The sequence below is a fragment of the Athene noctua genome, chromosome 2, assembly GCF_965140245.1.
Source record: "Athene noctua chromosome 2, bAthNoc1.hap1.1, whole genome shotgun sequence".
NCBI classification, from domain to species: Eukaryota; Metazoa; Chordata; class Aves; order Strigiformes; family Strigidae; genus Athene; species Athene noctua.
In genome coordinates, this window is record NC_134038.1 from 131561554 (window position 1) to 131586866 (window position 25313).

The window sequence follows — 25313 nt, forward strand, 5'->3', positions numbered from 1 at the left end:
ATAACTAAAATACCATAGAAAACAATTTGTTCTCATGAATCTCCAGGTTGCTTTCCCATCTTCAGATAGACAGCAAAGAATGTTAGTGTTGTCCAAGCAGCTACAATTCCCCCAAGCTATTCAGCAGGTGAGGCAGAGAGGTAAATCCTTCTGTAGGGGAAACACACCTGCTATTTCAAAGGCACTTAAGAACTCTGATCTCTACAGGGCATCATCATCTCAAAGCTGCTTTCAGGAAGCCCCTTCATGAACTTGGAAGGCTTGCAGGGGGAGACGCAAAAGGAGCATCATTAGTAAGAGATCTGCTAAGGCATACCACCAACACTGTACCTAACCACAAATGACCTGTATTGGAACAAAAGCTTTGCAGCAGCACAGCCCAGAGCAAAGCTCTGCTTCATCTGGGGATCCCACTGCAGATCTCATTTTTACTGGGGGAAAAAGTACAACATATAGCTTTACATCTGAAAAGCAGATAGGTCTTGCTGTAATGTATACGACCACCAGAAATCAGAGGAGTGACACATCTCTTGCCTCAGCAGTCTTTCTGATCTTCCTGTGGGAGCAATGTAGCCGTGGCAAGGGAGGATAAGGTGGTGCTTATGCTCAGGCTACCTTGAGTAAGCAGCAGTTAAGTTCTACTCCTGTTTGTAATAAAGGTTATCTTGAAACCGGTCTTGCTTATCAACATATTACTCATGTGGTATCTCTGTCTGATTATGAGAATGATAGGAACTTTCTCACCTAGTTCTTAAATCTTCTATCAGTTCTTTTCCTATTTCTGTTTTCACTGCTCATTTTTACAGTCAAAATCCTTTTTTTTTTGTCCTGCACACGCTGCCCCATACCTTATGAAAGTCCATGAAAAAAACCTCGAAATTTCCAATAAACCACTGAAAAAACAGTATCACTCTATCCTTTTTTGTAGCTGTTTCAACAAGCCTCTAGCAATGCTCATATTCCTTTGAAAACATGCCTCATTTTGCTGGTATTTAAAAAAAAAAAAGAAAGGGAAGAGAAACTAAATATATTCACAATGATAAATGACCAGAAACAGAGGATAAAGACTTCTTTCTGAAATACACATGAACGTGCACCTCTAACTATACTGCTTCACTTAAAATAATACAATATTCATTAGCCTAAAGCTAGCTGGTGTGTAAAATTAGGGTAAATGGCTTATACTGTAACATTAACATAACCATCCCCATCTGATGTAGCTGCTCCACAACTGTTTATGTATTGATTTAACTGACTAAAAAAAAAAAGCGCCTTCTAACTAACATAGCTAAACTTGTATGACCAATAATTGCATGCATTATCTATATCTCCACTAAGAAGGTCCAACAAGGAATGGAACTGAGCTAAGGGGAAAACCAGAAGAAAAAAGGCCACTGTCAGACATGCACTGACCTTTTTTATTAACCACAGAAAAGGAGTCATCACTATCTTATCTATCCAAAGTTTAGGGCTGCTTCTGCACAGACAGCTGAGGAACTTGCCCTGTTTCTGTCTTCATGGGCCATTGCCCACATGGCTAACTTCCCCACAGTGCAAGAGACTGCCCGTGGCAAATCCAAAATCGAGGTGTTTGCAAATGCTCTCTTCCTTACCTTGAACACCCCAAATTACACTCTCAGTCTGACTGACTAAACTGCACAAAGGGATTTTTGTCTTTGCTTCTTTACTTGCTTTTTGACTGTTGCCACAGTTGGTTTTGTTGTCATTGGAAGGTTTTTTTTACTCATGCTTCTGAGATACATGACTGAAAAGCAAATGAGAAATTATAGGCAATACTCTTATTGCATATAAAACCTCAAAATCAAGCTTTTAGTCAGATCTTTCATATGTTACATGGTAAAACAGTATCCTCTGGAAAAAAACAGCACATCCTCTTGAGCTGCCATGGATCTAACAGAAGCGTAAGGATAGGAGCAGAGCCTGGAATGAAAAATTGATTTCTCATGTGTGTATGAGAACAGCACAGCAGATTTAATTAACTATCTGGCTGAAAGAAGTCACCAGTTCTTATATGGTTTTAAGAGGACCAAATAATTTGTTTCAGATACGAAACACTTCTGATATAAATCTTGTGGTTACTAATTTATTGACAAAAGTTGTGATACAACAACTAAAGAATCAAAAAGAAAAGTTTGTGAAATGTTACAGGAGGGATAAGGTTTACAGCGGAACCTATTTCAGAAGGGCAAATGGTATATCCAACCTTGAATCACCTGTTACAATGCCTTTTATCCCCAGTAAGGTTTATTTCATATTATAACATCAGGAACAGGGCCTCTGCATATATATGAAGTTGAGTTTCCTTTAATGCTGTTTAAATACTGGAGCTGAATAATTTCATTCAACTTTTCAGATTATGATAACAATTAAGATCTAAGATTAAAATTATACTTGGTGCCTGTAATTGAAAAGCAGATGAAACAAACATGCACAAATGTTTCATACCATTTTCTTCAGGTTGCAGGTCTAATAAGTCATCTATGGCACCTAAAAGCAAAAAAATAGAAAAAAGAAAAAAGAAAAGCAACACAGGAAGATCTGCAGTACACTGACAATCTATGTATACATCTAAAGGTGGTTTTCTTAAGTCTCTTCACCTGAGTTCTGCTTGTGGTTACAATTTCCTTGTAATGTGGATATGACATCCTTGCCCTCACCAGCTGTAATCAAGATCCATAAACATGTCAAATTGCACTTGGCACAAGACCATGCTTATAAACAGTGTCACTAGAAGATCAACATGTAAGGCTGTTGATATTCATGTTTGAAATGGACGTGGTCATAAAGGATGAAACACCCAAGATACAAGCATTTCTAACAAGTGAGGCAAATTTCTGAATAATAACGTGGGGGGAATCTTCCTTTGAATCACCACCTGCCACACTAGCTCATCTCTAGGCTGAGTGCACCCAACTGAGGCAACTGCAAGAATCAGACAGGTCTCTGCTGTCCTCCAGAAGCAGAAACACTTATTTTAGAAGTTTGTACTTACACTGGCCAGGAGAGAGCACAAAAGTGCCAGGACCTCATCACTCCCTAAATTGCCTTCCTTGACAATATGTTCTTTCTCATGACACCTACTCTGAGAATGGGGAAAAGGAATCTGCCCACAAAGAACCCCAGGTCAGGATATAAGTAACAGCACCTCACCTCCTGCAGGAAAATAAATGGGCTAAGACCAGTAGGAGGGAAAATATATAGCTGAGGGTTACAGGCTATCAGAGGTGAAAAAACACCACCACGCCCCAACTATCACTATCTTAAATTCTCAGCAAGTTTCTTAGATTAGACATGGAGTCAAAACAATCATTTAGATTCTGCGTATCAGTGACGAGAAAGACACTTCCCTCAGGTGATTAATCCCATTTAAGATACATAGAAAAACAGGAGGGATGAGTTACCTGCTGAACATGCCTTTCACTCCTCATTAATTGATGAGGAAATCTAGCTTCTAGACAGCTAAGTCTGTAGCTCTATAATGGCAAATGTTGGGGTTGGTCACAGTACTGCCAGAACTGGAAGACAGATCTGCTGGAAGCCTCAACTTGAGGCTGGAAAGGAGAAATAAAATTCTCTATAGGGGAATAAAAATTGAATGCCAAACCCTTTCAAGGGAAACCTCAAGGTGTGTTCGGGACAAAATGAAACAGAACAGCTTGCTGTTCGAATCATATTATTTTAACAAGGCTTTGCTAGGATGACAGAAATGTGCTACCAGCACTAGAATCAGCTGGTCATTTAAGGACCCATGATCACATCTGATTACACTCTATATAGGAGAGGCATAAACACACATGGACAAATATACATGATGCTTCCATAAAAGGACAATGTACAAAGCTAAAGGGAAAAAAAACAACTCTAAACTGACTGGCAGAGAGAGATAAAAAACCCAAAACAAACAGAAAGAGAAGTTCATGGAAGATGGGATACGGATAGCCACAATTTTGTAATGAAAAAAGTACAACTGTTGCTGAAAGCCTACCTTAGTTCAGTGGTAAACATGATGGAGTCAATCTTAAAAACATCCGTAGTATATTAAGAAAAAATGAAGAGCAAATGATAAAAACTTGGAAGTTATGAAGTAGAAGTAGTTGATGAGGAAAACTAAGAAGAAACATAGCTCCATCACTAGTAGCACTACATCTGTATTACTTTAGACGTACAGAGTTCTTTAAGGAAAAAAGTATCTTAGCAATGGCACAGACCCACTAGTGTATGGAGATGGAAAAATTTAGCAGAGCAGGCAGAAGTATTCCAAAATACTTCAGTTCCTTTTAGGGGCGATGGAGAAAGAGACAGAACAAGGTATTTATATTATGGATGATGGTGAAAGATTTTACAGCCCATAAGTAACTGAGATTCTACAAAACATCTGCTAAGAAAATGTAAGTCAGATTTTGTATCCAATAATATTAAAATATCTTGTCAAAGAGGTATCTGTTCTAATTAACTGAGAAATGGGTGAAAGCTGAAAACACCGGAAAAGTCCTAATACTGTGTCATTATTGTAAAAAACACCCAAACAACAACAATAATTAACAGGGCGACTCAAGTAATTGTAGGTAACTATGGGCTGGTAGCTCACCATTATTCCCAGGCAAAACATTAACAGAATCCCATTCAGTATGGGATTCAGCAAAAGAATATGAGCATAATAAATGCTCCTATAATAAAAGGTGTTTTTATGGAAAGCAGACCTAGCTAAAAAACCCTAACTAATTTAATTCTTTGAAAAACTTAACGTTTTTTTTTTTAAATATATTTGCTTAGAAACAACTTGACTTTGCACTGCATAGCCTTCCAGCTAAAAAGCTGCATAATACCTGTAATGAACATATTGAATGGATTAGGAACATGACAACTAACAGATGTCAAAACCCAGTTGTTAAGAGAAATAATTGCAAAGTAGAAGTGTTTCTAGTTTAGATCTGCAAGGTTTAGTATTCTATCCATTACTATTCGATGGCTTTAGCAGTCATGTGGAAGTAAACACAAAACCACTTTTGAAAAAATGTGCAAACAACTAGCAGACTATTAGAGGTGGTCATTCAGGCCTGTCACTCAGTTTCTGTAATCAGGGCCAGGAGAAATTAATACCACTAAGTTGTAAGTTATGTCTCTAGGAATAAGGCATCTTGCAGATTTTCTATGCTGCAGAAAGGAAGAATTAAGTCCTGGAAAGCTGTGACCAAAAGTAACTGAGTCTTGATAAACAACAAATTCAAATATGAGCTTCTAACTCAATGTTGCAGCAAAATGAGATATCATTCTTGGATACCGAAACAGCAATGTGATTTCACCTTCTAGAAACATGAAGGAGAGACCAACACCAGATATGTCTTGTCCAGTTATATATTTCACATTTTTAAAGGGATGTTGTGAAGTGGAATTGAAACAAAAATGTCAAAAATAATGGAGTAGAAAAGATGTCTTCAAGACACCAAAATGGTTAGCCTATCAAAATGAAAATTTGAGAGGAGTCTCTGTTTTAATGTAGAACCTTTTAAGTATCTTCATGAAGGATAAAATATCACACATTAAAACAATTCTCCATTAGTTTAGTAGAAAAAGATGTATTATAAGCCATGGCATTATTTAGGCTAGAAGGACCTCTGGGGGTCATCTTGTCCAAGCCCCTTTTCAGAGTAGAATCAGCTATAAAGTTAGATCAGGTTCCACAGGGATGTGTCCTGTCAAGTCTTGAAGTTCTCCAGGGACGAAGATCCCATAGCCCCTCCAGGCACTTTTTCCAGCACTTCACCACCCTCACTGTAAACGCTTTTTTCTCCCAGTATGTAATCAGAATTTTCCTTCCTGTCACTTGTGTCTATTGCTTCCCATTCTTTCACTGTGCGCCTCCAATTAGAGCCTGGCTGTGTCACTGAGTAATAACGACTCATCAGATATTGGAAGTGGCTGAATATGACTTTGCCTAGCTTTTGGGCAGAAGTTCCACTCAATTCATCAAGGTTTTTAACAGAGTACATGTTTAAACACTGGAACAAACTAGCAAGCTAAGCAGCATACTTTCCTTGTCTTGACACCTACTAATCTGTAGATCCTTTCCTTGAAGACATGCCCAATGTAAGAATTATGCTTTGGAAGACAAGCTATTTGACCTATCTGAGATGCAGTGGGATATAACATGTAAGAGATTAGTTTTAACAGATCTTTCTGGCCTTAAGTTTTATGCATTTGTAGGGATTTGCTGGGTGAAGCTGAACATATATGAAATAAACAAAAATGAAAAACCCATGAAGTTATGATAACATGAAATAAAATACCTGAATAGTTTGATTCCTTGGTATGGTTCTCCTCATCTAATGAAATCAACCTTATTTGAAAGAATAAGAAAAATATTGAGAAAATAATTGTAAGGCTATAGAATAATAATACATTTTTCTCTTTTTGGTCACATCAGTACAGAATCATATCAATAACAAATAAACAGTAATTTAGATGGACTTTTGCATTTACTGTATATGATGGTCTGTTGTGAACTTTTATTGTTTCATTGCAGAATTCTATTGAAAACCAAACTTAGATTGAAGACCAACCATCAAACCTTTTAATCTAACTCAGTCTCTGTAATGAAAAGTACAGTGTATTCTGCTTTTCCAGACTTGGTCTTTCATACCTATCATGAAGGAGGTACAACTGTTTCAAAAAACAACCAAAAAACCCAACCACTTTGGACTTCTTTTTTTAACATCAACTAATTAAAAATCTACGGTCAGGTGAGTTTTGACCCATGTCAGCACATTTCTAAAAAACCAGTTCAACAGTGTTGATGAAAAAGCTTTTGAAAGAAAACAAAAAAAAGCGCAGTGGTTTACATGCAATTCTTAAACAAAGTTAATCTCTTCAATGAAGAATATATACTAACGGCTATTACTTTGTGTAAAGCCATTCCACCAGTAGGAAATGAAGCAGCCACAAGGCTGATATGGTGGTGAAGAGGACTGTGCAGGCACATTCCTACTATCCTCCCGTGACAGGACAGGAGGAGCCACCTCCTCTGCTCTTGAAGATAGGTTTGCGGCAGAGCAGAGGAAAATTAAGATTCAGGCCAGATTCTAGTGTAATGAAAGTTCATTCTGAATGGAAAGTTCATGTGAATTTTAAAAGCTTTGTTTTTGTAATTCTTTCAGAATCTTAGGTGATTTTATGGTTTTAGGCAGCAAAATGGTGACGTACTTTTTTCCCCTACTTTTATGACAGACAAGGAAAAAGGTAATCTGTAAATAAAAACAGGTACAACCATGACATGGCATCTGATGTATCTGCTGGTAGCTGTCAATGCACATATCTTGCATAAATCATGCATTCGTTCTAGAAATTTATATTCAACATTAAGGAAAAGAACTGTTTAAGAAATTCTTTGTTATTGCCACATGAGATGCAGCAGATTCAAGGAAGTGCTGTGGAGACAACCACCTGCCAAATGGTACTTGGCTGAGTCCTTTCGAATCTGAATACCAGCAAATCCAACCAATTTATAAACTGGTTTTGGTCAGTGGTTCTGAATCTAAACAAGTAAAAGGACTGGAAAACTGAACTCTTTAAAAATCCATTATAAATAGCTGAGCAAAATCTACTAATCAGTCAAGCTGTTCTCTACTTTTTGACAACCGATCCTCTGCTGGGTGCTTAATTTAACCATGGATAGTCAAAACAACAGGTGGCAGCAGGATTATATCAATGTCGCATCTCCTCGCAACTGAATCCTGATGGTCCCGTAGGGGAAGGATCGCATCTCATTCTCCTGTTCTCCTCTCCCCGTAGCAGCCCATTCATAAGTCTCTCTCACCTCAGAACTACAGGTAACTCAAACCTCGATAGCATCAGCTCGCTCAGATGTACTTTATACTAAGTACCTACTGCTTCATTGGATTACTAACCAGTGCTGTATACATTACAAAAACTAATCGCTGCTCAAAGCAATCAGGAATCCATATCCTATTCCCAGGTGAAAGGAGATGCTGCTGAAGGGAGAAATACAGTGCTCATATATCTTCTCCCATGTGCAGTTGCTTACCATTTCTTTTACTCAAGAAAAAATGAAGCAAAAGCTGAAAAATAAAAAGAAGGCTAGGAAAGATGAAAAACATATAAAGGTTTAATGGGCCTTTTTAAAGCTTGTAATTTCACCATAAAGTTGATTAGTTTTCATGTACACATTACAACATTTCAGGAATTCTTGTATTAAGCTTACTATTAGCTAGTATGATCAGACTAGCTGTGTCTATATTTCCATCTATAAATGTTTGGTGACCTTAGCAACCAGAAAGCAGATTATAGACAAAAGTACTCATTATCTTAATATACAGGCTGTGTGACTTACTGACTCTGCTGATCTTGTACTGACTTGGTGCTCTCAATCTGCAGGTCCTCCTTTTCTGCTTTTTCTGTTAGTTTATTCACAGGATCTTGTAAGCTCTAGGTCATAACCATAATATAAATAAAGGGAAGAAAACAAAATAGAATCAGGGAAGCAAAAGTGTACCATTTAAGGCCAAACCAGACTATAGAACCCACATAAATTAAGCACAAATGGGCTTGAGCTGTATCGAAACTGTATCTGACTCAAACAAGAAAAATAAAAATGTTAGAAGATACTCATTCAAACTGAGTCACATGAACACACTTTATGTAAGAAGGTGACCATTAGCTACTTTTAAACTCATGTTCTGTTTCCAATATTTCTAAGTAAAACCATCAATACCATGTGCAAAACAGGCACTGACAGCCTGTTTCTTTGCAATTTGGGGGTGGGTGTGTGCGTGCGCGCCTCTTTTTTCCTCCTTTTTTGCCTTTTTTTTTTTTTTTTTTTTTCAAAGATGAGAAAAATTCATTCTTTACATCTGGTTGTTCCTCATATACTACCTCTTTACTTCTTTGCTCTTTTTTTTCCTGATGCAACTATTTACACAACCTTGGCAAGTGCAGTGTAGTGGGAAGGTACTACTTGTATCCTAAATCTGAAAATGAGGGTTAAAATCTTGGATGATTAGTTAGATAGAGGCCAAGTGTGGTATTACAAAACCTTACTGTCCATTTGCAGTCTGAAAGAGCATGCTACAAGATGACAATGTGCAGCTTCATGGTCAGCATTTTTATAATCAAAATTTGGACATGTGAACAAGCCAACAAATAAAGCATAATAGACTGGCTCTTTGAGATTACAAAAGTGATATACTACCTGTTGTCCCTGTTATGCAGTAATTAGGATTTCTGTATGAAAAATTAAATAACTGAAGATAGTAATTAAATAATCACAGATGTCAGCAATGTGAATATTTGGGTCTATAAAATGGTTTTGATTTGAAGGTGAAAACATGGTCCTCCTTCCAAAGTCCAATTCAGTTTTTGAAAAATAAAACCATGTTTCATGTGAATAGTCCTAACCACTTGTAATTAAGTTTATTTATGTCTCACTGATATTCACAGTAGTGCATCTCACTTATCTTCTCTCCCCACCCCGAAAAAAAATGATGATAAAAATAATAAGCCACCTTTTGTACAAAACTTAACAAACACAAAAGTGTAGTGGTTTCTGGAGTTTCAACCAAATGGTAATATGTTTCATCAGAACAGTAAACCAAAGAAAAGTCCATCTCATCTACTGAATAAAAGTTAGAGTACTCAGCCTATCTGTTACAAGAAAAGCATTCCCAGGCATGTTGCAGGTCTTGTTTGTACTGCCCTGTTAACCAGGACAGATGAGTCCTCAGAAGGGACATTCCAGTTTCTGCTTGGCTCAGTACTTGTCTGTATGAGGAAATGTATACTTCAGTGTTTTAGAAACCAAACTAATGGACCTGTCTATACTGCAGCTGCATTTTTTTTCCTCTCAGTAACTTAATTCTTCTACCTAGAACTACAGATTAATTTGCCATAAGCACCTTTAGCACTGCAGACTTCATGCGTCAAAAGATGAGGGATCACAAAAGCAGCAACAATAGAGGCATTAAAGAAATTTACCTTATTCTGTGGTTGCCACTTTTTTTTTTTTTTTTTTTATACCGTAACAGTGCTAACCAGAATCACATGTAAGTGTACTTCTTGGATTCTGAATAATGGACACTAGACACCTCAGCTAGAACACCTGTGAACGAATATGTTACCCTTTAACTGCATTTGTACTGGGTATTGATAAAACTGCACTTGTACTATTAAAATTCATGGGAATTATTCCACTGACTCCAAGAGGACCTGGATTAGAGTTCAGTAACATAAGAATATGCACTATACTTGCACAAAGCACAAAAGTGCAGCGCAGAGGAGGACAGCAGAGCTTTGCATTATGGTGACTGTATTGCTTCAGGCATTCGAACCATCTTGGACACCTTCACAGCAGGATGCACAGTCCTACTGTAATCAGGAGGTGATGATGCAACAGTTGTGGTGCTCTGCCAGCCACTAAGTATAGCAGCATAGAGCCTGCCCCAAGAAGGATGTCATAGTTTTGAACAACAAACAGAACTACTTCAACCACTGCCTAGTTATACAAGTTAAAGAAAATTATCAGAAGTAAAATTTTCCGCATCTTCACGAAGAAAAATACAGAGAAATCGCCATCCTTCTTTAAGGAATTATATTTTATGAAGCTTCCTTCACATGACTGTTTCGGGAAATCCATATTTAAAGGACTGTGATCAAACCACGGAAATAGCATATAGAAATGGAGTTCACAAGTACCTTGGGAAGGAAACACCATGATAATAATGGCAGTTACTATTTCCTGTATTAGAAAAGTAAACACAGTTCTGAAATATAGCTTCAGTTTCAATGGAGATTACAATCAAAACTGTTAAAAATCAGCAGTTGTATATGAATGCAATAATTCAATGTAACAATTTAATTTAGACAATATTCCCTCAGATTCTGATAGCAAATGACACTATTTTCCTCTCTCCTGACTCCCTCTACATCTTGATGTGCACAACAAACATATCTTTTTTTAAAAGATTAAAAAAAGCTAGGGAATGGGTATGAAACAGAACTGAGTGTTAAAAAGTCATTGTCAACTGTTTTCTAAACATGAACCCACAGTAATGTGATCACTACTGTCAGCATGTGTAGAAATCAAACTATGGTATTTTCTTAATCGTTTCAAGTTACATCAGAGGAAAGGTAGAAATCCTGTCACCTAGAAAGTGCAGTGATTAAACAAGGCTGTAAACACACAGGATGAGTTCAGACAAAAGTAAGCACACTTCAGTTGTGTGTAAGAAGTGTCCCTGACTTTGCTGGCTCAGAGCAGATAAATGCCTGACTTCACAGCACTCTTTTGGGTGCCGACGTGGACTCACACAGACTTTGTTGTGAGCTACACCAGTATATGGCTTAAGTAGGATGCTTGCATGTTCAGAAAGCTGTCTTCCTAGCTTCATTATTTCTCTTTTACTATAAAAATTAGGGTAAGGCTGTAAACACCAGCAGAGCAAGGTCACAGTCATTCACTCTGCCTATATTGTATGTCTACAACCAAAAGTCACCCAGCGATATTTTGTTTGCTCCCAGTACTCAGATGAACTATTTAAGCTGACAAGGGGTTCCTCTGCTGCAGTCTCAGCTCAGGCACCATTCCGAGACTGACTGCTACTGACAAAATTCCTTCACCTGCATCTGGGCTGCTTTCAAGTCAAGCCAAGATCATCTGGACTGCACACAAAACCTGTCCTCTGCACTTAAATCACCACAGTGTTGACAACGCACTCAGCTCATGCACAGTTCCCCCCAAGTGCCTTGGACAGCTAATGTGCTTCCTCTTGACTGAGAAAGAATCAAAGCAACACAGCTAAGGGCAGGTCCAGGAGCCAGGGATACATCCCAGGATGTTACAACACATATGGAGAAGTGCAACACCACTGAAGAGACAAAAATGTGGATATGTTTTGTTTGGGGGGGGGAGCTGAAAGGGAAGAGGAAAAGCAGGTAGTCTCAGAATTTCCTCATGGAGATACATCAGAAAAAAAAAAAAAAATCCCACAAAATCTCCTACAAAATTCCTAGAGATATAAAATTATATACAATCTTGCCTGTGAGTAAAGTCACGGTGCAACAAACAGAAGCAAGAAAGGATACCAACACTACAGAAGAGGTCAGCAGAAGGTGAGAGTGTTGTAGCGCCTGTTTGGACAGAGTTCTCCAAATCATGTAAGGAGCACAGGCAGCAGCATTCCACTTTGCACAGAAATGAAGGGATGCACTGAGATTTATGCCTTTTCACTCCCTTATCAGGGCTGCCATTATCTCTAGGATCTTACAAACTCTTCAGAAAGTTTTGTATTACAGCATTAAGATGTAAAAAATGCAACTTAATATTCATTAACTAAGACAAATAAATGGTGTCAGAAATTAAAAAGAGGTATTATTTATGAAAAGTAGCCCCTGAAATAAATTTGTATTCATTTGATACACAGTAATTTCAAGACAATGAAACCTTAAAGGCTTTACCAAAATAGTAGCCCATCATCTTTAATATTACAGTAATGGATACAGTAGCGGACACTTTTACATCATGATACATAGAGTTGTTAGCACATTAATAATCATCTTTCATCAAGCATAAAACTCGCAGTTAGGAAATACAGCTGCAATAGCACAATTATACTACTCTCAGCATATACCCTGAAGCAAAGAAAACAAATGGGCTGCTTTTCATTAAGGGAATTTGGCAAACATCTCTAAAGACAACATTTTCTTTCCAGAAACAATCCCGAGAGGCATTTAAGAGTCTCTTTCCTGAAGTAAACCTGGTACATGAATATATTCATACTACAAAATACAAATAGTAATTTTCCAGTACATAGCACCTTCTAATTTTTCGGTAAGACAATCTATGTCTAAATCAAATATTGTTTCTTTAAATTCTTGTTTTAAAGTAAAACACTAATCCTACACACACGTATGCTTCATTTAATTCAGAAGGATTATTTGTATGAGCAAAATTAAGCTGTTAGTATCAGAACTGGACAAAAATAATTTGCAAGCACCAAATTAAAAATTTTCTTTTAGGAAAGACCCCTTTTAAGATATAAGACAGGGAAAATTATTCTAAAAGGGGTAACTCCTAATTAAACATAGAAATGGGCACATTGAAATATTTTATGTATGTTTTAAGCAATTACATATTCTGATTGTATATTTTCATGCATACAATCAACAGCAGATGTGGCATCTTCATTGGGTACATTTTTAGACTGGAAGTTTCTCCATTAGAAACTACACTTACCCTAGATCAGCTATAGCCATTTATTATACTTCATAAAAAAATAATACCGTGTGATCTCAATGTAGAATTAGCTTGCAACTCCTTAATATATAGTTTCTCTGGCATGAACATATGATATGACTGGTAGGGATCAGTTCCCTAACCATAAACATCTATTGTTATTCTACACCCAGGTCTAGCAGAGGAGACACACTTCAAAAATGACAAGTAGAATTGAGGCGACTTACCCTAGTAAGGCACCTGAATTAGCAGCAGACATCTACTCTCTTAGGCAACAGAATCTCACCTGATGCAACCACCAGATTTTTATTTAATCTCCTTAGCAATCACTTAAGGTAAACAAACAGAAACTACTAATCGGGGGGAAAAGAGATCATGGAGGAGACTTATCTATGGTCTAGAAAATAATCCCACACTCCAGAGACCAAAAGAAATCAAGAACTCATACTAAAAGGCAATAACATAGTCTTATTCCCAAGTAGCTGTTTTCTGAAAGCAGAGACTTCCATGAAATTTTGCAGCATAAAACTACCTCGTGATTAGCATAATTTCTCAGCATACACATCACTGCAAAACCAGGAAATCACATCTTTTCAGCGCAAGAGGCCAGCAATAAACATGGTTAAGAGTCTCATAACAAAGTCAGGCTGCATCCTAAACACACTACAACATTCACAACCATTTTTACAGTTACTTTTTCTTCAAGGGAGCACTTGTTGCACATGTGTGGACTTAATACAGACTGTATTTCTTCATTATAGATTCCCAGTTTCATTTCAAATATAGATGATACTGAAATCTTTCACTGGAAGAAGTTCAAAAGATAATAAGCATCCCCAAATCCTTCTCATCCTCCATCACAAGGCTACTTCACTCCAGAACAGGGGCATTTTCTGAACAAGTTTCTCTCCAAGGTGTGCAAATGTTACTATACATTTTGAAGCATCATATGACTTGTTCAAATAATTAGATTTTTACATATAAAAGAAAATAAAGAATAAATACCAAGCAACAATACAGGCTACCTACACAAAGTAGACTGAAATTGGTTTATATCAAAGCAAAGAGAAAAAATTCCTCAGAAACCTTCTAACATTGGCAAGTTATGAGAACAGCCCACCAGCACGGTATGCAGGACTCCGGCCGTGCTAAACCCAGGCTGTGAACTAGACATCACTACAATGGGAGGCAATGGCGGGGAAATAAAGGGGACTGTCTTTTCTGGTTTGGAGTTTAATTGGTGAGTCTGTAGACTATTACTAGCAATGTCAAGATAACTATGCCCAGCTGCCTCCTGCTGAAAACTGAACATAAGCTGTGGCTAAAACCCATCTTCCATGATGTGGACTACGCAAGAAAGAAGCTTAGAGTTATGTTAACTTCATAGCAAATGAAGACTTCTCATGCAAGACAGTATTCTTCAGAGGCTGGGTAAGATGAAACAGTTCATAAGCCTCCTTTTATTTTTCTCCTCAGTCAGAAGAGATTGAGCTTGAAATTTGTTTATTTGGTCCTTTGTGATGATTCAAGCTCCTGCAGTAACAGTCTCCACAAGCTATTTATGCACTTCAGAGTTCAGAAACAGCTTCCTCCCAACTCACATTCTAGAAAATAACTTTAAAAATACTGTAGTCATGCACAGACAAGATTGGTAGTCTGGGGTGAAATAAATCTTATACCTTCAGGTGCTTCTTTTCCAGGAGCTCTGGGGTAGCCACAGGCTATATAGCATAATGCAGCCCAGCTTTTACTTCTATGTGTCATATGCACAAGCGTTTAATGGATTGAGTCTATGACTTGTAATTGCTTCCAAACTGGGCTGTCTCTCCAAGCGAAGAGTGGCTTTGCCGCAAGCTGTTCATTCCTCGCTTTCCTCCCGATGGTAACCCTTCCACCAGATCTCCTTCAGACAAATGTTATTTTTCTCCCATGCAAATAGGATCAGCCAATCATGTAATTATTACGTCGCACAAAATATCTACAGGACAAACATGTCTATAGGGATAACTGATTAATGATTTTTTTCTCTGTTTTCCCATTCCTCTACTGAACCTCAAATTGCACTGGGCAAAGCAACTTCATATGCAGGGGCAGGCATAAGCAGGAAAATAGACAGTGCTGAGGGGTTATTTTTAGATACTTGCTGATACTCTGAACTCGGACTTCAGTCAGATATTGCACATATTCCATATTCTAAGATTACAAAGGATCAGCAAACAACATTAGTCAAGCAGTATTTCCCAGAGCAGTTAAGGGTTAAAAAGTCTGAGTACAGGTGTGGGAACCCTGAGCATCCATGTACTTATATTCAGTCCAATAACATGTTCTTAAAGACTGCGAGTTTTTGAAAACACATGCAAAGGCAAAATAGTATTCATTCACTTGTGGGATTTTGGAGAGCAACATAAATACCCAATTCTGCTGGATTTTATGATTCTTTAGGAATAATCAAACATGTTCCCAGTTAGCACTTAAATACATACTTAAGTACAGCCCTGAATAACGTCTTCCTTTGAAATATTCCTTAGTCACTGAACTCTACATGCAGTTTTTGATCCTAGTAGCCAGAAGTGCATTAAACAGAAAACCAGTATTTAAATGAAAAGACAAGACAGGGATAAAATTGTCAGACAATATACAGACAACAAATGAATGTGTGCTTTCTACATACTCGCATGATCTCTTATTGTTATCATTGGGCAAACATATCTCTATATTCCTTACCTTTAACATAGTGAATTCATATGGCTGATAACCTTTGAAACTTTCATGGATGGCTGCCATCGTGTGTGAAGTTTTTTCCCAAAAATGAAGAAGTGTTGCCTGTAAGGTAGGATAAAATTTCAGTGCAATGTTAGCTTTAACACCAATTTGCTTTCAGTGCAAATGTCACATCTCCCCTCCAATACTAGTTACATATTCTTACAGTTGAATATTGCCATGGTAACCTCTTACAAAAACATATTAACAGGAAATCTTTCTTTTGGAGGTCAAGATTTTCTTTGGATACCTGATACGTTGTTAACACATGAGAAAGGAGGTTGCATCTGCTTGCTCCCAAAAGATCCACTTTTTGACAGACATCAGTCTTCAGTTTGTCAAAGTTGAGTTTTGCATGTCGCACTTGAGCCTGAACCTTCAAACAAAGGGACAATTGTTTATGTAGTGATTTTAAAAAATTTCGTTTTTCATGAAAGACCAAACTAATACAACTTTTACAGAAATCAGACAACCAGACTCAATTAAAATTTATATAGAACTTTATTATAGTGTCAGTTGCACTGAAATTAAGATATAGTAGGCTGATATATGCTAAAATATTGCTTTTCCTATTTTACTATTTTTCCAATACATTCAGTGAAGAAATTTTGTTTTCTAATCCCTGATTATAAGATATTAGTATTAAATATATACTGAGAAGATAGTAATTGGAAAACATACTAATTTTGGTATCTCTTTACAGAAATACCAATTCAAAGCCTCTCCAACAAACGTGGAACTAAAAGTTTACTACATAATATACAGGCGCACAGACAGAGACATCTCCATGTACCTATAGTTAGAGACAAATTACACTGACAAACTTTAAAATCTATCTGCAACTCTCGTTGACAATATAGCACTTCAAGAACTTTGAATTGCTACAAAAATTTTGCCCATTAAAGTTATCCTTCTAAAACGGAGTGTTTTTCCTGTTTATTGGTATAAGAAAAATATCAAGACCCCCTCTTTTAGGAGCAAACAATTTCAAAGAGTTTCAGTTTTTTGAATTATTCTTCTACCACCGGTTAAGTACACACAAGACACCTTCTGTTACCAAGCCACACAAGTCTGACAACAATACTGGTATTCTCATGATCAGGTATCAGGGTAGAAAGTTGCTGTAGATGTTCTGTACACAGGATCCCCCATTTTTAAGACAGCTTTGTACACTACCCTAATACTATATTAACAAAACAAATTTGTTTATAACAAAATTTGTATGCAAAACTTAGCTTTCTTCCAAGGAAATGGGAAACAATCAAACTATAAAACCACGGTGATTTTCTTATAGCTCTTTCAGAGTTACAATCAAATATTTACCAAAAAACCCGCTGCATAGTGAAAAAAACCCACTGAATGCAAACTAAGTATGTCTCCTTTACTGGCCTAACTCAGAGAGTATACTGATTTTGTTCAGAAAATGCAGACTCGATCAAACAAGACATGACAAACTTAAATGCTCCTGATCTTCAGAAGTGAAACCAGAACCTTGCAGCAAGTGCCTGTGCTCCTTGTGCAGCAAGGACAAATACATACCTCATAATGCAATCCAAATGTTAGGATTACCATATTTCTAATTTTATTTTCCTAAACTCACTTACAATGTACGGGACTTCCAACCAAGCAGAAAAACAGCAAAAGATCTGCATCATGAATTCATCAGATCACCTACTTGTACAAATTGTTGGACACTTGGGGCAACTTCTTTTCACTGATCAGATCGGCACTCCATTAGTAATATTACAGGGTTGTACACATCATAGGACTGGTATGTTCACAATGAAGAAACCACCATAAATCAAAATTTCTGATAAATGCAGTATCTCACGGGTGATATTTTAATTGTAGAAAAATATGATGCCTAGAAAAGTACTTTTTTTTTTTTTTTTTTTTTTAAATAAAGGAAAAGCAGTGATACTCTACCTTTGTAAAATAGCTTTGTGATTAGTGCATTCATCTAGTAGGGGAAGTTTTCCAGGATAACTCCACATATTACACCAAGCAATCAATGAATAAATCTTGAGTTCTGGTAATAACTTCTGACCTGATCCAGTGCTCTAACCACAAGAATACATCTTACTGATGAGTTGCTTGGCTGGTTTTGCATATGGAAGAGTTTCAAATCAAAGAGGGGTGTCCAGAGCTGGTAGACCTATTGGGTATTTAGGAGATGTTTTGGTGAGGTGGAGACAGATTTGAATTCCCTCAGGAAGGAGGAAATTGCTCCCATGGCTTCCACTCCTTATGCAAGCATCATAAATGTTAAGCTATGATGTAAAAAGCAAGAGATAGCTTCTTCTAAGATATCTCCCTACAAAGTATGATATTTTGTGAAAAGCCTTATCTAGTCAGAACTACACTGGCATGACCTGAGGCTGCCTCTTAGTTTGGGATGCTCGAGGGACTCTACAGTACTTTTAGCTTGTGCCTGGTGGAAGCCCCGGCAAGGCACCATGCTATCCATGCCAGGAGTCCCATCCCATGCACAATTGTCTAGTCAAAAGAGCAGGTGAGGAAAGAGCTTCCACAATTAAGCAGCAGTGGAGGAGGATGGGAGCAGTGGCAAAAAAAGTGTGGAAGCTTTATCTGGTGTTGGATAAAACACTTTGTCCTTCATTAGGTCCGCAAATCCTTTATTTGCTTTAGCTGCAGGTGACTGAGAGCACAGATTTACAACTTCAGTCTAAATAGAATTGTGAAGAAAATCATGGGCCTGTGCAAAACTGAAATCCAAACATGAGATTACCTACATCTTTTGCCAGCAAGAATTGCTGTAACAGGAAGATATTTAAGTAAGAGATGTTATAGGACTTTGAAAAACCTAGTGAGACTCGAGACTAAAATTCTGATCTCAGTTATAACCATGGAAATCCAGAGAAGTTCAACTGATGTCAGTGGAAATGTGTCACACATAAAACTATCTTTTACAATGGTACAGCTAAGATAAGAATTCCTTTTCCTATTCAGTATATCATAGCACTGGTGAAAACACAGTAAGAACAGCTGTGGCTTTGTAGACTGATAGCACCAGTGAGCAAAGAATGTTAGTTCTGGGGAATATAAATACTCTGTCAGAGATGGTGGGCCACAAGGAAAAAAAGTACTACTAAATGTAATTATTTTCTACAACTGCAAGTCTACACAAGGACTTTATAGGACAGACTGGAATTTGGGTCTACCTCATGTCTCCAACTCCTTAAAAAAAGAAAAAAAAATCCAGAAAAAAAACCAACCTGTTTGAGTTGTAGTCTTCCTGTATACAGTCTTCAAGGACATTTAGTAAGAAACAGTGTCAGCATTCATCTTAACTGAACATGTAATTAGTGTCTCTCTTAAAAGCTAGAGCATTCATAAAGAGAAAGACGTGGTCCACACCACCATGTGGAATACAAACCCATATGTCTGACATGCTCATACAGATGATTCAAAATACTTAATGCTGTGTTACCAAATGCCATACATTTATTTTGCTAACCAGGGAAGACACAACACTATGAGAACTATTAAATTAAGGGTGCTTTTAGTTTTTTTGATATACTGTAAGTTTATTGAGCAAAAGTACTCTCCATTTTGCAGCAGCAGTGCAGGACAGCCAAGAAAGAACACTGTATACCATGTTAGCATGACCTTTTCCCTTTTATGTGTTCAAATAAATGCATTTCAATTAAAATTATTATTAGACATCTTTTAAGATTACTTGTGGCTTCAGGAATTAGGTATAAAACCTTAGTGCTTACAAAGCATAAGCTACTTAATACCACACAAGTTATCAGAATGAACCTTTGGTTTTCTACTCAAGGGAAAGCTGAGGTAATACATACTAATCTTCTCCTTTCTCTGGAATTACTAAGACAGGAGAAACAGGACCTCATTGTGGTCTCAGTCTTGAAAATTTTTATTCACATATTTAACTTTGTTAAAGCTCAACATACAAAATTTCTTCAAAATCCTGGTCTGAAAAGCATCAGAATTTTACTGACTGTAAGAGAACTGTACCGATTCAAATGCAACTTAGACATTTTTACGATCAAAGAGGTCCTAAGCATCTTGAAACTGTATGTGCTGGTTGTGAGGTTTATGCTGTAGAAGAAAATCTTATGGTATTACTGACAAAAAAAAAGGTTATTACTCTTCATCTTTTTCTAAGCAGCAACCTGGAACAACCTGCTTTTAATTTCCCAATGCAAACATCTAAACACAGTATTTATGGACTGGAATTCTTTAAAGAGAGCACATAAAACAAATTTGGAAAGCAGCATCTTATTAAATCAATAGTTTGATAAACTGTTAAGTTGCCAGATAAAACGGAAATAATTTCAAAAGACTTAAATAACTAAGCACACAAATAACTGTTAAAAACCTAAATCCTGGGGGCTTGAAAGTCAGATTCTGGAATGCTTGATTGGAAGGGCAAATATTTGCAAGCACAGGTTCCTAAACCTATATTCAAACAGAAAAAGTCCCAATCTTCAAGAGTGCTAACATTTAAAAAAAAATAATATTCAGACTCGGTTAAAAACCCCTGTTCAGTATGTTCAGTTACTGAAAAAAGGATTTGTCATGTAATTTCAAGGAATCTTTATGTCCTCTACAGTACATCTGTGTTATTACTTTCTTTCAGTCTACCATAAAATGCGAAATTTATTTTCAGTCGTAGCCCAATTTCAGGGATAATTCAGCTCGTGAAGCATCATCTCCAAAATGAACTTATGTCAGCTAAAAGCACTAACTCACTTTACATACAGTATATTTTTGTCTCAGCATTTCCAGCATAGAAGCAGAAACAGATGCTTCCAGTCTAATTTGTCACCCAGCCTCTCACTTACTCGATCTGAAAAGCATGCACAGCGTGTGTATAGGCTGGAAGGAGGGGGGTAAGTAAATCAAGAGGGAAAAATGCCTGGAATATAGCAAACCTTCCTGTTGGGGGCTCTGGGTAAACTCTACCAGCAGATGGAATCACCACAAATCTCTGCATTAAATAAGTACAGCACCTTCTGGCATACCTGATCGTTGTAAAGACTACATGAAAATTAAATGCAAACTGAAGTAGGCTGTAGCTTGAGGACAAAGTATTTAGTGTACAGCATATCTTACAGCATTTCTCCATATAGCACAGAAAGCATAAGGAACGAGATTCTCAGTTCCCACAAAACTGTAATAACTTCATAGCTTGAGTGGTGTTATGACAAGAAGCATCCATTACACTTTTACATGAGAATATATAAGCACCTACTGATTTTCTCCTGCCCTTTTTATTCCCTTTTAAATTCAAAATTGATGCTGCATAGTCAAGAGTACAGAAAAGGTAATGTTTATTGAAAATAATGCCTATAACTAAACTCTTCCATGTGCAATGTAAGGACTTCCAATGTCTTGCACAGTACTAACCCTGATTTCAGCGTGCTTTGGTATGTTCTATATTTTGCAGACTGTACTTTGACTCAACTCTTCCCCTGGGTTGGAATAGTATTTATTGCATTCACTAATCTCTGCTACATCAACTTGTAGAAGTAACACATAAGAACAATGGTTAAAAAAGAGGTAGCATACTTCTGCTCATCTGCTTCATCCCTGCTTACTAAAATCTTCATTTATGATGTGATGTGAAAAACTGATAAAAATTAATTTTAGAAGATGAAATTTACAGAGTGAGAAATGCCTAGCTAAAAAGGAAAACATTCAGACAGCACAAGAGATCCAAATAATATCTCTTAGGTCTGAGACTGAGCAGATGTACATCAGATTTGTTCAAGAAATGAAACTATTATTGAAATATGAATTTAGATAATTTAAAGTGCATAATGAGTTCCAATGATACATTTTTTAAGTTTACCATTTTGGACTTAATTATGACCGTCTGTGCTTGTGCACGTGTTCCCATGCATCTCATCCCATTAAGCCTGATTAAGCAAATTTGCAGTCATGTTGCAATTCATATAAAGGACTTAGTTACTCTTGCATGTCTACCTGTCTCACCCTGGGAAGCAACAAAAGTGCCTTTCTGCCACAAAAGAACAACCGAACTGATATGTCAGCTTTGAAAAAAAAGTTACGTCTGTGTGAGGAGAGGAAAAACTGCAGGTATACCTTTTTCTTCTTTCCCTATGCAAGACTAAGAGAGTGGAGCTGCTACCTATTTTCCCTGCCACTACAGCAAGACAGAATCACAGAATCACAAGCAAGTAACACTTTGAAATAGCTATTGAAAATAAACATGTCCTGTGTTGAGTTAGTTTAAATTTATCAGCAAATTCATGTGGAAAGACAGTAGATAAGTGAAAGATGAATTAAATGTGTATCAGGCTAGTTGAATTGTAAGAGAGAAAGATTCTGGAAACTGGCACAACTTTCTGGTGTCCTAAAGTGACAGAAAACTCTCATATATATAGACTTGGTCAAGGCAAGTCTATCACAAGATACAATACAGCACAAAAACTTGTCAGCCACCAAAGACCATTCTTCTAGTGGCTGAAACAGTCACAGTGAAAAACAAACTAAATACTCAACTGAAACACAGTGATATACAACATAATCCAATAAAATCAATACCTACTCAAATAGTTGCAAACTTCTAACAGCAAATTACCTGCCATAATTACAGAGATATTTTAAATTTAATTGAAGCATCTAACTGACCTGTTCATGACTGTCCTGGAACTGAATGTAAGCAACAGAAGAAGAGTGCTAAAGTACAGCAAGGGGGGGGGGGGGGGGGGGAAAGGCTGCAGAAGTAAGGCTATACCACTCCATAACAGAGTACAGAGAAATGCAGCTTAATATGGATTAGCGTTGTAGTATCAGCATTTCACTATATTTACTGGGACCAAGAGCAATCATGTTTGTCTCCCAAACAACTTTATCTGAAACATCAATTGTCTACAAATGACGATAAGGCCATCATATGCTGGTAAAACTTTCTTTTTTCCTTTAATCACAGCATTTCTGTTGCTAGAACAACCAAATCTCCATGTTCTTAACATATATTTTGCTCTCCTTCACACCATGATGAAGTGGTCTAGAGGAAAGAACTAGTAAAACGTCACATTGTAACTGAAATGTTACTCCCCCAAACCAGGAAGCTTTCATGCAAACTTTGTCATTCACGCTTGCTACATTTTAGCTATTTTCACAATCTTATCCCATTTGAATTCACGTTATAAGACTCATTCTTACCCTTAGTTTTCCTTCCCAAAAAATGACTTTAGTCAAACCCAGAATTTTTCATCTACGTCTGCAATCAGAATGGGAGACAAAGTAACAGCTTTAATAGTTTTAATTTACACACAAGAACAATAGCCTCTGATGATAATTCACATTTTTATTTGCATATGTGACTGCTCCCTTTGATTTCAATAGTATTGCTCATTTTTATTTAACATTTGTATTACAGCAGTTCCTGAAGGTTTCAAAGAGACTGGGTCCCATTGTCCTCAACACCAAAAAGCACTGAGTAAATTACAGGTCTGCCCCAGAATTATGGAATATGTAAAGCACAAGCCCAAGCCTTTGAAGGACAGAGGTCTTAAAGTATGATTGCACTGGGCAAGCAAGCCCTTACTGGGTATCTACAGGAGTGAGTGACTCTTGTCCTCGAGACAGTGGAGTCTTCTCCACCAGAACATTATAGTAGCCACTTGTGCCATTTTGCAAAATAAACCAACTAAAGATCCCTGTCTTGCACATATGACCATGAATAGCCTGTTCCATTCCATCATTTGTCTGGTATGGGTCTCTTAAACCTCCATTGCGCTATAGACATATCCATGTGCACACACACGAGGTCTACTACAAACTTCTTCACTGCAACACCTACCAGCTAAAAAGCGTTTGAGCTGCCACTCTCAAGCAAACTTCAGCCTTCAGCTGTGCTCCTGATCTGAGAATTTGAAGGGCTTGGAGGTTTTTTTTTCATCCTATACTGATTTATAATAAAAATATAAACATACCCTCATTGGTGTGAACATAAAATTGAGCTCTTCTACATAAAATTCCAAGTTTTGTGGGGGGCATTTTTGTGATTTTTCATGGGTAAGGCTGTAGGATCTTAAATTCCTCTCTCCTTTTTCCTTCTGTCCCTCTCAGGAAGGAAGGAAGATGCTATGGACAGGAGAATATTTATGTAACAGGCAAGGAAAGGATTACATGACGGAACTAAATTTCACATGGACACTTTACACCGACACATGATAGCTTTGATACAACATACAGCTCTAAATTAGTGTGTAGCATGCATCTAATAATACATTAGAATTTCTCAAGTCCAGGAAATTAATAGAAATAAAAGAACGGGTTTTATGTTGTATTCCCATCCGTGCCTGTGATGCTGTGTTATGCTACAGAACAACTGGGAAGTAAATTATTTTTTCATGAGGAAAGTGATCATACTCTGATAGCTCTTACTTCTACCTCTAACATGCCCTGCTGCCCCGAGGCACTGAATAAATTGTAATTTGAAAAGAAAAAATTTAGCAGCTTTTTAAGAAGCTATATTGAAGGAACTTTGCAAAGTTGCATTACTTAGACCCTATATACATACATTCACATATATGTTTTTATCACTGGAGTATCACTTCCCAGAATGAAACAGAATGACCTGAAAAATCTTATAAGGTTGGCTAATAATATTCTGTATTTAAATCTATTAGCAATTACAACTTTTAAAACCTTATCCATCTAGAAAACAATGTAATCATGTAATAGGGAAAGCTTAGTATATTTGGATTAGATTAAGTTTTCACAGTTTTAAAAACACATCAGATGTCATTAGGGTTTTTTTTGGTTGAACTACTACTTTTTAAAAATACCGCCATTTTTATACTATTTTAAATAAAACAAATTTATACTTAATTTACTTTTTTCAGTATGTTAAAAATACTTTTATTAGAAACATTCAGGTATCTCCTGCACTTACACTAGGTGTGCCTAGCTCAGATGTTGCCATCTACATTGTTACCCTGTGATCTGTTTTAGTGGATGAAGATCTGGCCAACACAAACAACTGAGACTAGAGTTTGGTTCATGTTACCCTAAAAGAGCTCATTTCTCTCCGCTGAACTACAAAGGGAGCTCTTGTTGATTACAAGTGCAGACAGCTACACAGCAGATGAGTTAGGTTTCACAGAATCTAACCTCAGTGATGTCTAGGAAAAAAAACTATTTCCTTTCTCGCTAATAACAACCATAAGTATTTAAATACATGCCTTATTTATCATATGAATTCATCCAGCATAAGCTTCCAAGCCATGATTCTTGATAAACATCTGATGAGTAGATTAAGGACCCT

General features: G+C 37.0%; 1 protein-coding gene across 1 annotated transcript in view; it reads right to left on the minus strand.

Moving 5' to 3' along the window:
* Nucleotides 1–25313, minus strand: part of ICA1 (islet cell autoantigen 1) — a 73337-nt gene that overhangs the window by 9951 nt on the left and 38073 nt on the right. Inside the window, exons 7-11 of the mRNA XM_074900336.1 lie at nucleotides 16275–16400; nucleotides 15989–16087; nucleotides 8369–8463; nucleotides 6309–6358; nucleotides 2467–2508 (exon numbers count right to left, since the gene is read on the minus strand). Of these exons, the coding sequence (XP_074756437.1) occupies nucleotides 2467–2508; nucleotides 6309–6358; nucleotides 8369–8463; nucleotides 15989–16087; nucleotides 16275–16400 (412 nt within the window). The remainder of the gene's footprint in view (nucleotides 1–2466; nucleotides 2509–6308; nucleotides 6359–8368; nucleotides 8464–15988; nucleotides 16088–16274; nucleotides 16401–25313) is intronic.